Genomic DNA, 17,510 nt, shown 5'->3' with positions numbered 1-17,510 from the left:
TTAACATTTTTTATACCTAATAAAAAGGACATTTAAGCATTTGTTTAGTTATGTGTTTTCTTGAAAGAGTGGTTTGGTAAAAAAATCCCTTTTTTCTTTTTTTTTTTTTTTTAAAAAAAAAAACAGGATAATTGAATTCCCTGTAAACAAAACTGTTAGCACTATTTTTAGGAACGCAAGCTAAGCAAGGACAGTATTTAAATAAGATTGTCGTGATTTAGAGTAAAGCCAATAATATATGATGTAAATGTAGCATATGATTTAATGAGCTTTTATATATATTTTTTACTTTAAAAAACCAAATACTTAATTGCAAGTTATGGAAGTAATTTCGTTTTAAATAACCAAATTGTTCCTCTGATCAGCAGATTGTATTTTGAATATAACAAAAAAGTCCTTTTTTACTAGAACAATATTCCATTGATCGTTGAAGAATGACAAAATAATAAAGTTGTGACAAAGTACAGAAAGCACAAAAAAAATTTGCTATTCAGCATTCTAGTATTGATGCTGATTTAAAATATAGAAGCTATGGTTGTTATTTTCATTTATTGGTTTCACTTAAAGTGAAAGTGCTAAAAAATCCTGATCTAAACAATAGTTTAACATTTCTTTTAATACAATATGCTTGATTTGCTTTAAATGTTTCATGATTTTATAAATAGAAAAACACCTGTAATAATTTGCTTTATTAAACCTGTCATAGTTTGCTTTAACTCAGTAAAAAGTTTTTAATGCTGTTCATAATATTATAATCATCAGTTGCTGGAAAAATAACTATGTGATATTTCCTTAATCATTCATATTGACTTTGTAGATGTATTATTGCTATATAAATTATTTTACTTAATCAAAGGGTTCTAATAAACATTTTCTAATAAGTTCATTTGTTTTTATTTTTTTCTACCAATTAATGAAATTTAAAAACATACTTATCTAATCATTAACAGATTAAACTTTTTGTTTACCTGTAATAAGACAAGAAGGAAGTAACCAAAGAAATAACATTTTTATTTGATGAAGTCTGCATAATAACAATAATTAAAAACTGGAACTCATAAAAACTGTAAGGAACATCAGTAACTTTCCGTATTTTGTGTTGTGAAACTGCAGCATAAACATTTTTATGAGGATTTTTCTGCTAAACACTTTTAAATAGTTCTGATGAAAAATTAACATTTTTATATTAAGAAATATAATGGCACACCCATCCAGGACACAGGTATTGAGCAATTAAAAAAGTTCAAATGTCAATCATGCTTTTTAATTGCCAAGATTGCTTATGAAGTAGAGATTCGTACTGATGAGGTTGTTAATGAATCGTCATGTTGCATATGAGGAACTAAAAGCTCAATTTAAAATACAAGGTAAGCAACTTTAATATAAAAATTATAGATAAATATAACTATTGCAGGAACTAAAATCAAATAATGAAAACAATGCTAACAATGAGGTTGTTTGATTACATAGGCCAAAATGTAAGCACTTTTTATTGCTGATAACATTTTAAAATAGGAATTTTTTTTTATGTTGTTTTGCTAAGTTTCAGTCAGTTTTAAATGTATCGTCTCCCAGTTGTTTGCATACAGACCTTTTAACAAGATGATTGTTTTGCTTTCATGTTAACAGTTGGTCATTTGATAAAGAAAAAGTATTTTCAAAAGGTTTTTTTTTTAATAATAGAATAAAGCTCAAAATCTTTCAAAAATGCTGGGGAAATGAAAGGTGTAAAAGTTGGATTTTGTAGATATTCTATTGAAAAGATCATAAATTTAATACTTTTTGTCAGAACTCTTATTTAGCTTAAGTTTCAAATACAAAAAACGTATTAAAAAATAATTTCATTTTCAATGCAAACAAATTTATTTTTTGTTTAAAGAAAGGTAACAAAAAAATTCATTTTTAGTGTGAAATAAAATTTGTATTTCATGAAAAATCTCAATAAGCAGATGTCAGCACATTTATGTTGTAATCATTGAAAAACAAGCTTTTGTTTGGTTTCCTAAAGGTTTTGGTCTTGCTCTCTTTTTGAATTAGGATGAATATATTGTGACAAGATTTTAATTCAGTATTTATAGGTTTTTAAGGCCTAGAAATTTGGTTTTTGGATAAAAACAATTTTTGGGGACACTTTTAGATGCAGAGGTGCTCTCCAAGTTTTAAAGAGGGTTAGGAGCTACATACTTTTACATCAATTCATTATTTTAAAAGTTATTTGTATGTACAAAGCTTTTTCAATTTCATTATGTATATTACCATATGTAGAGAGCAAAGAGACCATATGTATGATTGGTGCTAGTTAAATATTGTATTAGGATTTACAAAAAAAGCTCATCTTACATTAATTTCCCAAATTTGCCCACAGCAATCAGAGTAATATTATTGAACTCCAAAATTAAATTTTGTTAAAGAAAACAAAATAATTTTTGATTCTAACATAATAAAGAGTATATTAGAAAATCAGTCAATATCAGTTGGATTTATTCATAAAGTTATAAACACAATAAAGAGTATATTTGAAAATCAGAATTAGTTGGATTTATTCATAAAGAAGTAAGATTTCTCTTAAGACAATTCTTAAGACAAGGCAGCATCAATGTTGAAGTACTCTGGTGTTCTGAAAAAACAACAAGGATTTTGGTAAACAGAAAGAGAGACAAAGAATACCAGGTTTACTTCAAGAAAGGTGATGACAGTTTTTTGGTGTATTGTAGTGATATAGATTGCTTATTGGCAAAACTAGCTCTTATGAGCAATTTTGAAAAATACTCATCAAGTATTAAAGTTGAAACAAATATCTCAAAATACCTCTAGCTAATAGAAGGAGAGGAAAGGAATCTTATGAGGCTGTAAACCTTATACTAACTCTTATTTGACTTGATCTAATGGATGGAAAATTGATCTTTAGAATATTTAGAATGCTCACAGTTAAGACATTCAGTCAAACTGGTGTACTTGTTAAACCTAATAGTTTCTTATTACTTTTTTTTACACATTAAGTTGGGATTGTTCTAGCAGTTTTTTAAAGCTGTAGACAAAAAAGGAGAGCCTAATGAGGATATTGACTGAGATATTCCATGCTTGTGGAGCAGTGTTATGGGTACACTAAAAACAGGAAACCTTTGAGTTAATCCTTCATACCTGTTATGAGGAGTTTACTAAAAATGTATTAGTCAGATCTTCCATAAAAGAATACTATTGTGAACAAGTGCCTTATATATTTTAATAAAGTCCAAAAGCTATGCTAACATGGTACAATTGGTAAGATAACAGTATATCTATTAAATGGGATGGATTTGAACAATAATTAAAAGAGTGCTTTATGATAAAGAGAGAAAATCATGGATTTGGAAGGGGTGGCAACAATACAAATTTTTTAAAAGCATTGATAAATTTCAAAGGAAAAAATCTGAAACTTGAGAAACTTTCATTAAAAGACGATTTTTTTGGAAAAGAGCTTGATTAAAACCTTTAATAGTTCTTAACTTACAAGACATAGTTGCTCAAGCCCACCTGACAAACATGTAAATGAAGTATAGATAACAAGTCTCATGGAGACTACAAGCTGCTGTTATCAACTTCAAAATTATTGACTTTAAAAATGAGTTAAAATGATTTTACACTGATTTATATTATATAGTAAACAAATACATATATTTAAAAATTTTGTGGTTATTTTACTAGTCTAAGCAACTGAAATTGATTTTCATTATGCAACACAGTTGACCCTCTGGTCCACATTGTTATACTTATATATTTTTATATATATCAAAATATATCTTTCTTTAAAAGAGTGAACAAAGTATAATTGTGCTAAAATGGATTGGAAATCTAACCTATACCTAGTTACTTTTGAATTGAAAAGACAGTTTAATGTATTTAATCTAACAAATTCTCTTATTGAAATATATTTTTTTCCATGGAGAGACAATTAGAAATGAATTGATGGAGCTATCTATTACTGATTTAATAAATCTCAATTAAACTCAGAGTGAATGAATCAAGAACTTCATAAGTGTAAGTTTTCATTATTTGATTTTATCTTCTAGTAATTATGGTAGTGTAATAAAGGGCCATCTTAAAAAGATTGCATAATAGTTTGGAAACTTTAAGATTACTTAGGTGGTGTTCTTGTAAAGTTTCAATGAGTTTATGATCTGTCCTCATCTTGCCCAAGCACTTTAGAACTAATTCAGATCAAGCAATAAATTTGAAACTTTTTGTACAATGTCAAATTGGTTTATGAAGACATTATCTAACTATATTTTTTATTAGAGTTAGGTTCAGTTTGATTGGAATATACCGAACAGTATGAAACTGCCAGCAGAGACATTAAAATCTGCAGTTTCCCAGTAAAAAAATTGTTTACTACTTCCAACAAACAAGGATGAAATGAAATTTTGCTTGTGTGTTAAGAATAACATTAAGATAAATAGAAAAGAACTGAGAGTTGCTGATATCTGTGATATAGTGAAATTTTTGAAAGATTATAAAAAAAAGCTTTATTCAGCTTAGAAAAACAGAGATCTGTTTGTGAGCAACAGCATATGGTATGGGTAAAATATCGGGGTGATTTGGTTCGAAAGGATTGGTTCAGAAAGGAATCTGTAATCAAATGAGTTTCTACTTTACATACCTGAGCTGAGCAGATATTTGCAGAAAACAATTCTTGTGATAACATTCTGTTAGTGAAAACATCCTGTCAATTACAACAACTCATTAACTATTTTTTGATTAAACTCATTTAAATATTCTCAATTTTTAGCATGATTATCTTAGGAAATTAGACATGCTGTATCACAAACAACTAAATAGACTACTTGTTTCAGTTAAAAGTTGATAGTTAACTTTTGAAATGGCTAGACTTACACCGGTATATACAGTATTCAAACAAACCTGGAGTTAGCATAATTCTTATGTGGTAAAATTCTTTAGAAAGGTATTAACAAAGATGCATATGCAGATAAAAGTTAACTACCACAAAAAAATCTAATGATTTCAGAAACTAGTCATTTAAAAGGTCTTCCAATATCCAATCAAATACCCTCTTTTGTTATGAAAATATACAATTCATTTTAAATGATCTGACTGTGCAAATTTGAAACACCTCTGCATAACTTCGGAGGTTGAGAAACTACACAAAAGATTATAATGATCTGAGAATGTAAAAATAACATACTTTCTTTGTATATAGGAGTTCATATATAGTGCATGTAGCTAAAACTAGTTATTCAGAAGAAAACGTAACACTTTGTGATCCAGTTGTAGATACACAGCTAGCACATATACATTGGGCCAATGTCAGCGCAATGTCAGAAGCGTTGCCCAGCAGGCACATAATGTTATTTCGATGTTGTTTCAACATTGTGTGCCTGCTAGGTGGTTTATTTTAAAATAAACTAACGCTTCCGACGTTGTGCCGACGTTGGCCAAATGTATGTGTGCTAGCTGCGCATTTATGAATATTATCACCTGGATTGCAACATACTTTTATTTTAGTCAAGTTCTCTCTTTTTTTTTTTTTTTTTTATAAAGAAGCCACCCTCTTGTGTTTTGTGATAGGTTCATCAAGTCTTCTTATGATTGGTTTGCCAAGTGGTCCTGCTTCTTACCTCATAATCAGTGAAGAAGTTTTACTTAGTTTTTTTTTTTTTTTTTTTTTTTTTTTATAGCTCCAAGTAAATTGTTGGTTGTAGGAAAATAAATGTCTTTTGAAGCAAGAATAGATTGTAATTTTCTGGTACTCCTTGCTAAGTATAAGGGAATTCATTATAGCTATAAAGAAATTTTATGTTTCATACTGTGTGTAAAAAGTTTAATCCTGAAATAAGGTCTTTTACTTTTTACGTCAATTTGTTATAAGAGTTAGCCCAATAGCTGTTTAACATTCAATCTTGGATATTCAATCTTGGATATTCAACCTTGGATATTCAACCTTGGACATTCAACCTTGGATTGTTCATGAAGTTGTTAATATAGTTCCTTCATTAGTATAATTCAAATAGTATAAAACAATTAGTGAAATTTAAATTTGATTAGTTTTGGTGATTTTTTTTTTCACTAAAAAGACTGTCAAAAAGATGAATCATCATCATTCAAGATTTTTAAATCACAGTTCAATTTGATAAAGGTATTCTAAATTAATAAAAAAAAAACTATTTAATAAAAATAAACTATTTAAATGCAAATATGTGAAATAATAAATATTTAACATTTAATCATAATCTGTATTCATTATATTGGTTTAAAACAATAAAACAATTTTTTTTTCTTTTTTTTTAATTGACTACTTTTATGGCAAAAAAAAAAAAAAAAAAGTAAGAAATACTTTGAACCCAACAATGTCATTTACATGTGTCTTACTATAAATAATTGTGGTGTAAACTTACATGTGTGATGCTACATATATTTGTAAAATTTAATATTTCTTCTTTAAAAACAAGGTTGATGCAGTTAAGGAAAATTAGTACTTTAGTTACTTTTATTTGTTTTAATTTGATTAAATACATGCAGCACCTCACAGGCAAGTTTATACCATAAATATGTATAGTAACTCATTTATTTTTTTTTATTACCATTAAAAAAAAGTCAAACTATAAAAAAAAAAAACTGTTTTATCAGTTTAATTCAATACAATTAATACAGATTATGATTAAATGAAAAAATATTTATTATTTTACATACTTGCATTAAATGGTCTATTTTTATTAAATAATTTTATTTTTATTAAATCAAACCTTTTTATCGAATTGAATTTTTACTAAAATGTTTTTGTCTTGAAATTAACACTTTATGGATTCCCTACCACAAGATCTAACATAGGATCATAAACATAGGATCATATCATAAGCATGGGATCATAAACATGTAACAAGATCTTAATCTTCCTATAAGAAAAGTTTAAACCATTTTGATAAATAAAAAGTACAAAATTTTGAGTCTCCAACTTCATACAACTCAACACTGATGTACTTGAGCAGATTCATTACAAATTATTAATCCAAAAACCTCTCTAAAAAATTCTCATACAGTTTTTTAACTTTTTTAAACTATAACATTTTGAAATTAAGAAAATATTATGACCTAAATTTCAGCTTAATGATCATGCTGAACTAGTATGTAAGACTTGTTTCATACTGAATGGAATGCAAAATCAACTGCATTATAACTGAGTATGGATGTGCAACTTGAAAAAAGGTTTTTTTGCAACTTTGTTGGTTGAATTTTTTCTAACTTATTTTGTATTTAAAAACTTTGCATGATGTACTCGCTGTACAAAAATAATCTGTAAACTTTTTGTTAAGAAGAATGCTTTGCAATAAGTTATACAAATGGTGTTAGAGCACATTTTTTAAAGAAATTCAATTAGTAGTTTCAAAGGTTTTGTTTGTGGTTTTGAACTTCCATTTTCAAAATTTTCTCCATTTAAAATTATCTGTCATTTACAAGTAATGTAAGGTGTCAAAATGTGTATACAAAATCTAGTATACAAAATGGTTTTCACCATAAAATATTTTAATGTAAAATTAGACAAACAAGTTTAAAAAAGAAAATTGAAAACTTTTTTGCAACTAAAAATTAAATAAATATTTTAAAAGAAGTTTAAATGAAAAAATATTTTAAAATAGTTACAAGTTACAAATGCTAAATAATAATATGGGTGTATCAAACAATTAAAAAAACCTAAATCTCATAGACAGGTTAATTTCTTTTTAATATGCACTTAATGTAGTAACACAAATGTTTTTTTTGCAAATCATAAATGTTTTTAAAATCAAAAAGCTTTTTCAATATTTTTAATTAAATTTTTCCTTGTAAATGAAGTCTAAAGAAGTTGATTAAATTACAAAAAAAAAGAAGTTTAAAAAAACCTGAAATGAAATAATTTTTAGATATGATGAACTGTTGGTATTTTTATTTGCATAATTAATTTTATGTGCTTAGTTTTAATATGAATATGCTAGTAATAACTTATATTTAGCACATTTAGAAAAGCATGAAATTTGGAATGAGGCTTATAAAAGCTAATAAAGCTTAAAAAGCCATTGTTTATAAATTTTTTCTTTTTTTGTTTCATAGATCTAAGCATGTAAACATTTAGCATGGTACATTTACAAATACCTTGTCCTAGAAATAAGCACATTTACTTAAAAAATATCAATGTTAATTTTTCCTTTTAGTATGTTATATATTCTAAAGATGAATCATTTTTATTTAAAATAAAGTGAAGTAGATTTTTGTTTTGTTTTGTTTTTTTCAGTTTGTATGTTTTTTTTAAAAAAAAAATGATCAGAACTGAAAAATATATTAAAAAAAGAATAATAGTCACAAGTTTTCTTTTCAGAAACAAGCATATAATGAAAGCTGAAAATGAATGAATTTCTGTTTTGGACTCTTGTTTCTAGCAACAATAAAGAATAAACTTAAAAAAGGCTAAAAAACAAAATTTTTAGTGCTCTCTACTATTACAAAAGAACATGATTTAAACATGAACTAAGTTTTAAATCAACAATCTTGAAAGGCTCTAAGTATTCATATAGCAGTTAAAAAACTAGCTTTTCAAAAAATATATGAAACAGGGAACAATCATATTCTGTTTTTATAAAAAAAATTTTTTCACTGAACCACTTTATTTAAAGAAGAGTTTGTTAAAAAATAATTTGATTAAAATTAAACTAAACCATTTAAAAATCTTTTACAATTGTGTTTTAACTAGCCTCCAACAGCAAAGAATTATGGCAGAAATATGTATCAGAGTTTTGGGACCATTGCTGCTTGATAAACCTTTAGAATCATATCCAGTAAGTTTTTGTTTTTTTTTAACTATTTTAATGATAAAGTTTTATAACTCCTTTTAATATTTCAGTGTTTGTTTTTTTCAGCTTGAACCGGATGTTGAATTGCCATCTCCTGAACAGCTAAAATATAAAGTAATAATTAAAAATAAAAAACTTGCAACAAATGACGATAGCTCACGTAAGTAATAAAAAATTTGTTGATGAAAAAACATTTTGTTTAATTTTAAATATTCTCTAATATACAAATTTTTAGCAGAAATATCAATGTTTCTACATATTTCTGCTATATTTTCTTATAATTAATGCTGCATATTTGATAATTCTGCTCCTTTTGGTTGAATGAAAATCTCCAATATTCTTATATGGATCTTTAATTTGTTTTCATATAATTTGTAATTAATTTTCAAAAGCTTTCTTTCAAGAATGCAAAAAGATGTTGGAAGATTATAAAACTATGAATTTGAAAATGATCTTTTTAAAGATATAAATGTAATAAAATCTGTCATAATGATGCTGGTCTAGATAAATACTTGTTCAGTATTCACAACCATCTATGTAGCTGCACACTGTGTGCCATATACACCAGTTTCAACTTCTTTTCACCATTTTATTTTTATATAATTAATTATAGGTTATTTTCAAGTACAGAAAGAATCTAAAGTCAGAAATGAGATTTTACAAAAATGGATTTTACTGACTTTATCCCCTGTATTGGTGATAATACCAACAAGAATATGATGTTTTATGGGATTTATTTACATATATTTATATTTACAGTATGTATTTGTTCATGCAAAAAATAGTAAATACAGATTTCAATTGCTTACTATAAACATAGTACCTAATCCTTTGCTAATACCAAGTCCAACTTACTTTGAGGTTGCTGTGCAACAGTCCCTCCTGAGTGATCACCACAGGATCTCAAACACAGTAATTCATCTGCACAAACAGGAGAAAATGAGTGAAAGTTACGTAGCTTTGAGCTCTGTGTTTAAATTTGTTTTTGTGTTTACATTTGTTTATGTGTAATGCTGCAGGTTAAAAATGGTCATTTAAACTCTTCAAGAAAAGATTAAGCATTTGTTCTCAATTTTATTAAGGTGAGCTTTATAACTTTTGAAAATTTCTATCACAGTGCACTAGATCTAATAAATAAATTACTAACATATCCTTTGTTCCCAATAGTTTACTTGGATTGGTTTCTACAAAACTTATCCCATGATAACCTCAAAATAGTGTATATTGTATATCTGAAGCCAATTGTAGATAGAGGCTAATGATCTAGGAGAAGTCTCCTACACATTCTTACAAGAAAAAGTACTGGGGGTGGAACACTGGAGTGAAGAATTTCAACTTCAGGATTTTTGATTTAAATAACCTAGTTGAGAATTTTTTTATGTGATGGGTTTTATTCATTTTGAAAACATAAATTGTACCATTCATTAAGAGAGCTTAAAGTTCTTAGAGATCCTACTTCTAAGGAAAATTCACCCTTACACTGGGCATGTTTACAAGAATGAGAAAATAGACCAAAGATGTTGGTAGCACACTTTAGGTCAGATACTAGGTGGTAGCTAACATTATCCAGACTCAAATTTCAATTCACATCTGATATATCTTCTACATTAGCCATTGTAAAACGCTTTTTAACTGTCAGTGTAAAATTCAGGTGTTTTTATCAAACAAATTTACAATTACTTTGAATTTGCTGACCTCTGTTAAATATATTATTTGCCAATGTGTACTACAGGAATTGTAAAGATGGTGGTGGAAAAGACTTGATGGGTTGGGGTTGTTATTCAAGATTTTCTGGATTGGAACCACTCTATTGCATAGAAAGTATAATAGTCAAATACATATAGTTCAGTTATTGGGAATCATTATTTTTTGCAGACAAAATTATGCCTATATAGTAAACATTCCGAAGAGACAAAAACTTATTGAATAGTTCTGGCACAATATAAAATCACTGTTAAGCAATGACCTGCATAATCTTCTGAATTCTATTGAGAATTTATCAAAATAACTTGATAAGCCTCTCTATAGTAATTTTCATAAATTTTGAAGAATCATCCTCAAATACTGTTCATTGGTTCAGCTTCATCATCCTTTATAAAAGTATCCTTTTCTGTTTTATATTTAGATTCAATTTCTTCTTTTAATGACATCATCATCCTGATTATAATGTTCTCCACAACAGTGGAGGTTCCAAGATTCTTTTAAAAGTTAATCTTTTTCTTTATCTAATTTTTTGTTAATTTAAGTACAGAGGTGATTTGCTGTTTGGTATTACTATTCTGTTTTATAATTTTTTAAGATTTGTTCTCTTTAGTTATAATAGCTAAAACTAAAGGATTCCTGCCTTTAAAAAAAATATTTATACAAAAAAATTAAAAGTAAAAATCCCTTTGTTTCTTATATACACTTAAGAAGCTAAAAGTAAAATATTCTATTATTTGTCTTGCCTTATAGTCAATAAATGAAGACCATGTTAAGCCATTTATTTATAATCTCATTTTAAAAAATCCCATTTATCTGCAGATATTTTAAAGAACTGCTATCATTCAATGTTTTCTTTTTCTACTTAATTTTGTATTATTATCACAGTAAAATGAAGTAACTGTAAATAACCATGCTGATTGATTACAAAATCACTTGAGGAAAAGCATTTGAAATTCTTTACTCTGAAATATGCCTCATCATCATAAATGCACAATTTTTCTTCAATCTTTTGATAGAGTTAAGTACAAGTGATTTCTGCTAATTATCTGTTCATAGTAGTATCTTCTTGTTGAGTCAAATTTTAGTCTTCAAATTGTTAAAAGTGCAATTTTAAAGTATAAAAATACAAGTTGTTTTTTTTTTCTTATGTAATTTAAGTTTACTTTTTTTTTTTTATAGAATTAAATTCACCAATAGACATCTATTAAGTCATGTTTTTTTATCTTAAGGAAGTGCAAAAGATCTTAGTAACAATATATTATCATTTATTATGTATCTCAGAGTTGTAAAAATACATACTTTTTAAACACTACTCCAGCAAAATGGTACTTCTCTTAAGAGTAGAAGAAGAAAACAAAACATCTGGGTAGGCATTGAACTCAAATATACTCTGTCAGTTTTTTTGGCACTTATTGTAATACTTTCTTAAAAGATATTGAATATTCCCTTTTTTCCTCAAACAAACTGCACAAGTGGTTTGCTTTAAATCAACCATTATTTCTATGAGGAGTTTTTCTCATAACTTCTAGATTGTTAAATATGAGACTGCAAAAAATCACATTTCTTACTTTTGTAGACTTATTTTTATTCAATTTTTGATTTCTGACTTTAAATTTTTTCTGGGCTTGAAAATACTTTAAACCTGTTACAAATGATATAATTAGTAAAATTAGATGTGGAAAAAAGATGTGGAAACTGACTGTTCACATGATGATCATAATAAAAAACATGATCATAATGATTTTTTTAATTTTTAGAAATTATGACAGGAAAAATGTTTTTATCTGGTAATAGTTCTTCAAGTATTCCAATTGATGCTTCATTAAATTTGGAAGGGGAAACAGAAGTTGAGTTTGATGAGTTTGAAGAATGTTTTGATAAAATTAATACAAATGAAATTTTAAAGGTCGCAGAAAATAATAACAACAGTGATAATATACAATACAATGACTTGAACAAAAAAATGGTTTTGATGCAGGCTATAGACAAGCCGATTGATTCAGAAAATTCACCTCTGATTGATACCAGACCCCATTTTAAACAATCTAAAAAAATGAATAATGATTTCAATAGTCGAGGAGTTTTAAGTCAGATTTCAGAGGATGTTGTGTCTTTAGATAGTGCAACTACAATAACTTGTTTAGAAAATTCTATTGCCTCAGCTGAGGAATGTGGTCAACTAAATTTAAATGTTAAATTTTTGGAAAATGAGTTCAAAGAAAGTAGTGACTCTTTTACCCCAAAACTTCGTTCTAATACTGAGGTGCCATTAAATTGTCAGTCAGAGATGGATAAGGTTGAAGCCAAAGGCAGATCATTAAGTGAGGTTTCAGTGTCTGATACCTACTATGAAAATTATCCTAACTGGAAAAAGGTATGTTAATTTATTATTATTCCTAAAAAATTGAGTTTGTTTGTCTTTGTGTGTCAGCTTTTGTTAATTGTAACATGTATGAGAAAATTAAATTAGAGAAAACACAAAAAAACATTTCATTTATGTTTTTCATAAAAGGAAACAAAATACTGCTTACGTAGTTTGTGTTTTTGCTTTTTTTTTTTTTTTTTTCCAATACTTATTAAGATTATAAAAAGGAAAAGAAAAAAAAGTTTATAATGAACAACTGCATTTTAAAAATTCAATTGTAACGCATATCATGTAGAATCCAACAAACATGTAAAACACAACAAATATTAAGTAACTAAAATCTTGAAACTAACTAAACTCTTTATTTATACTTTAAAGAAAAAAATATTAAATATTATATAAAATATTAATTTTTTGTATATTTTCTTGTACTGAACTTTTTTTGTAGCTTCAGTTAAAAAATTGTTCTTACAGAATTTGAATATGCCATTGGTAACTAGCAATCCTTCTGATAATACCATTAGTTCAAATACAGCAAATGTGAAGGTTGATCAACTTCTTTCTTCAATAATCAATTACATCCAACCTCAACCTTTTAAAGGTTTTGAATATGCAGAAGGTATTGAAATATTTTTGTGCTTTCTTAAATTAGGCTTTAATCACAAAAAGTTACAGCCTTAAAGTGTTAGTCAACAGTTATACATAATATTTTATAATTTAACATTACATAAAATTTATACTATTAGTTATTAAATGATTACTAAAAATTTTTTTTAAGTGATTTAATACAAGTTTTAAATTATTTTCATTCATGTTATTTAGTTAACAAAGGTAACTAAGCAGCTGACTATCAAAAAATTTTTTCTAAACTTTTTTTTCTATAAATAACTAAAAGTTGATTTAAGTTTTTTTGAGAACTAAAAGAATTTATCTTGTACTAAATGCTTTTCAAGCAGATATTTCCTGGAAAAGATTTTTTTAATAGATAAGATGCTGACAACTGTTAGCTTACAGGAGTTATTGGGAGTCTGAAATGTTTTTTTCCATTTTTTTAACAAATGTTACAAATAGGGTAAAATTAATATACTTCTTGATGGGAATCAACAGATATGAAAGTACATAAGCATTAACAATCAACAAGTGATTCTTAGTTAAATTTTTAACTACATATCTTCAACTGGGTTGAAAGTGTTGAATTTGGATACAGCAAAACAGCATTTGTTGGAAATGTTATTCACTTGATCAAAACAAAACAAATCTGTCCTATTAACTTCAATAGGTATTGATTACTTCAAAGTCATTCTGTGTATCTGCTTGGATTAAAAGAGAGTAGTCTATAATGATTTTCTATAACCTGGAGAGACTGTCATTGGAAACTTTATTAGCAACTAATAGTAAAATAAGTTCAAACAATGAAACAAAAATGATCAGCAAAAGGCACGAGAAAGAGTTTTTGCAACAGTATAATGCTTGACTATGTGTTGCAAAACTGTTTTAGAAAATATTAGAAGTGCTTCAATAAGATATCTGCGGTATTCAGTAGACATTCATTTCTCATAATGACCACTTGTTTTGATTAATTATGGACGGTCTCTCTGAGCAATACTTTCTTATGAAGATATTAAAAATTGATTTAATAAATCTTATGAGGATATTAAAAGTTAGTTTAATTAATGAATTGTTTCAAAAGCCAAAAAAATACTGCTATCAACTCTGTCTGTTACCTGAGAAGTATAAAAAAGTAACAGGTTGTAATAGGCAATATTTTGAATGAAAAGTATATTTAAAAATTTTTAAAGGTTTTTCAAGCAAAAAAATTAAGGAAACTTTTTCAATCATCTCATGTAATCAAGTCATGTAAATTCTCAATTCATTGAGAGTTTCAAGTTAGCTTAATACCAGTTAAAAATCTTGTCTTCTCTAAGTTTAAAGAAAGAATTTCATCCAGGTAACAAGATAAATTTTATCCTAAGAATTGTCACCTGATTAAATAAAGATTTTAAACCAGTTTGAAAAAAGTAAATTTTTTAATCAAAGTAGTGCTTTTTACATAAAGAAGTTTTTTTTTTTTTTTTTTTTTTTTTTTTTTTTTTTTTTATTTATCTAGAAAAGAAAAAATGAAATAAAAGTTTTAATGAATCAAAATATCTTATTTTAGAACAGAACAAGCACTATGTTGTGTCATCATTTTCAGAGTTAGATGGACTTCAGCAATGCAGATCAAATCTCATTGATTTTGTGTTGTATCTTTTGCAAATTACAAATTTTAAAATTTAGATTTTTTTTTTTTGCATTAAAAAAAAAAGGCTTTCATCGAGTTATTAACTCATTCTTATAGTCCTTCAGCAGGGCATTGTTTAGTGCTGGAAATGCTTTACTAAAATAATGTTATAACAGATGAAATAATTTTAATACATTATATTTACTGCATAATTTTAACAGTAAAAGGTTGTTTTTAAATTTTTTTTCAAAAAGCAATTTTAATGCTTTTAATTTAAATAAAAACATTAGATTCTTTAACTTTAGTAACAGATATAATAAAAGACAGTTTTCTCGTATATATCCAAAAGCAACAAGAGTAGAGAGTACAAATTATGTACCTCAGGTAAAACACTTTAGAATATACTCTATAACATTAAATTTTTTTTATAAAAGTTTGATGTTGTAGAGTAGCTATTTATTTTCTTATTTATTGGAAAAAAGTGTGGATAAGTTAACACATTGATGGACAGTAGGAACAAGTGAAGTTCGAAAATTAACACTATATGTTTTTGTAATTTTTAGAATATTAGAAGTATAGTTTTACTTTTTCTGCTTAAATAAACTTAATTTTGATTAACTCAGCACTTTTAATTAGGTTGCGGCTATTGCCGTCATGCCACATAGTGAACTTCGCTTTGGTGGCTATAGATGCAAGTTTCTGTCAACATGACACTTGCATCTAAAATATGTGTAGTTGTTTTAGTTAAAATATGAGTTGTGGTTTTCAAAGTAATTTCTTAGTATCAATTAGCTCTTCATTAATTTAAATATATTGCATTAAAATTGATTTTTAAAGTTTAATTTGAGTTAGGTCTTTTGGAATGCTGGATGTCAAATGGTGGCTTTAAATTTGCAAACACCAGGTGTCTATATTTTTTTTGTTAAATATATTCAAGGAGCATTCTTTTTTCTTGTTGTGCTTTATCCATACTTGTTTTTCTAGATTTGCCTGTCCAGTTGAATCAGCAAAAGTTTGAATCCAATTTTAATAGTGGGTAGGTGAAATTTAAATTATTATTTTCTGATTTATTTTTTTGAATTTCTTATAACTTTTAATGTGATAATTAGATATCTTTTGAAGCCAGTAAAATATCGGGAAATCGATGCAAAGTTTGATCCATTAACTGAATTTCCGATTGATGGGATTATTCCATGTACAGCTGAGATTGAGGTTTGTTTTTTTTTTATATAAGAAAATTTGTGTAACATGAATGCTAAAAGGTTTTTTTTTTTTCTTAAAAAAAAATTGAAAACAAAACTTATGTGAAATGTTTATATGCAGTCAAAAAGTGATGTTAGTGACTGTTTCTTGATTTTCTAATTATACAGAAACCCGTATTACTATCTTTTACATTCGTTGCTCTGTTTTTGATTCAATTAGTAAGAATCTGGGTTGAAATTAGTTTTTTTTTTTATTAAGAAAACACATGGTTAATTTAGAAGCTGTAAATAAAAGGACTTATTAAAAAGTATTTAAATTGACAAGCGGTTTTGTTGATACAGTTGCAGGTGTTTGTTGATATGCTTTTTTGGTTTTATAAAATCTTGTGATTATGCGAATTAATGATGGATTTTACATTTCGCGTAATCTATGATTTACCGGAAAGTGAAGGTCAAACAATGCAAGTAAATGGTTTCCTATTTTTATTTCCACATTCTGGCTGAATGGAGGGTTAAACCATATGTTTCGCTTGCGTTTAGTATTTTTAGTCATGGCAACTTGATGTTGATAATTAAGTTTACATTTATAGCCTGCTTATTTTAAAGCCTCTTTGTAAGGTGGAGTAGCATTTTTAAAAATAAGTTCATTTGATTAAGTTGAAGATAATCTTAATTCAACAGTGCGAGGTAGTCTTTTGATAATGCTAGGTGGATGGTTGGAATTACAGTTGACGTAACTCAGTTCATTATCATATATTTATATATATTTATATATATATATATATATATATATATATATATATATATATATATATATATATATATATATATATAAACACACACTCACGCATGTTTTTACTTTTTTAGGTGATCTCTGGTCAGTTTCTTTCTGATAAGAAGTGTATGACATATGTGCAAATAGACATGTTTGGTTTGTCTGTTGATACGCAACGAAAGAAGCGAACCAGTCTTAGTGAATCAAATCTAATGAATACTGTTTATCAGAAAAATGTTTTCAAATTTCAAAAAATTGTTTTTCCAGAATTGGTTCTTGTACGTTTCTCAATATATGAGGAATCAGATAAATTGTTAGGACAAAGAGTGTTACCTCTGGATGCCATTAAATCAGGTTATAGACATATACCTATGCGCTCAGAGACAGGTCTTTTCCTTCCATTAATGACTTTATTTGTCAAGTTTTC

The 17,510-nt window shown here is 26.8% G+C and overlaps 1 protein-coding gene and 1 pseudogene across 4 annotated transcripts in view; both read left to right on the top strand.

The window, feature by feature from the left end:
• The window catches only part of LOC149883972 (uncharacterized), a 312,658-nt pseudogene that overhangs the window by 96,995 nt on the left and 198,153 nt on the right, over positions 1-17,510 (top strand). The gene's annotated exons all lie outside the window — the stretch shown is intronic.
• The window catches only part of LOC145185451 (1-phosphatidylinositol 4,5-bisphosphate phosphodiesterase beta-4-like), a 64,897-nt gene that overhangs the window by 20,677 nt on the left and 26,710 nt on the right, over positions 1-17,510 (top strand). For 2 of the 3 annotated variants that reach the window (XM_090097243.1, XM_090097244.1), the window contains exons 12-21: positions 8,717-8,801; positions 8,883-8,976; positions 12,278-12,894; positions 13,360-13,504; positions 15,044-15,128; positions 15,418-15,490; positions 15,959-16,010; positions 16,091-16,142; positions 16,216-16,318; positions 17,176-17,510. The exon at positions 17,176-17,510 is cut by the window's right edge and continues 377 nt beyond it. In XM_090097243.1, the coding sequence (XP_089953369.1) occupies positions 8,717-8,801; positions 8,883-8,976; positions 12,278-12,894; positions 13,360-13,504; positions 15,044-15,128; positions 15,418-15,490; positions 15,959-16,010; positions 16,091-16,142; positions 16,216-16,318; positions 17,176-17,510 (1,641 nt within the window). Of the gene's footprint in view, positions 1-1,191; positions 1,368-8,716; positions 8,802-8,882; positions 8,977-12,277; positions 12,895-13,359; positions 13,505-15,043; positions 15,129-15,417; positions 15,491-15,958; positions 16,011-16,090; positions 16,143-16,215; positions 16,319-17,175 lie in introns of those variants that run through there. The other variant, XM_090097245.1, reaches the window with a different exon arrangement.

This window comes from Hydra viridissima, unplaced genomic scaffold (assembly GCF_058129835.1).
Source record: "Hydra viridissima isolate aposymbiotic clone 2 unplaced genomic scaffold, HvirCarnegie_v1 scaffold_9, whole genome shotgun sequence".
Taxonomy (NCBI): Eukaryota; Metazoa; Cnidaria; class Hydrozoa; order Anthoathecata; family Hydridae; genus Hydra; species Hydra viridissima.
This window is presented reverse-complemented; position numbering and strand designations above follow the sequence as displayed.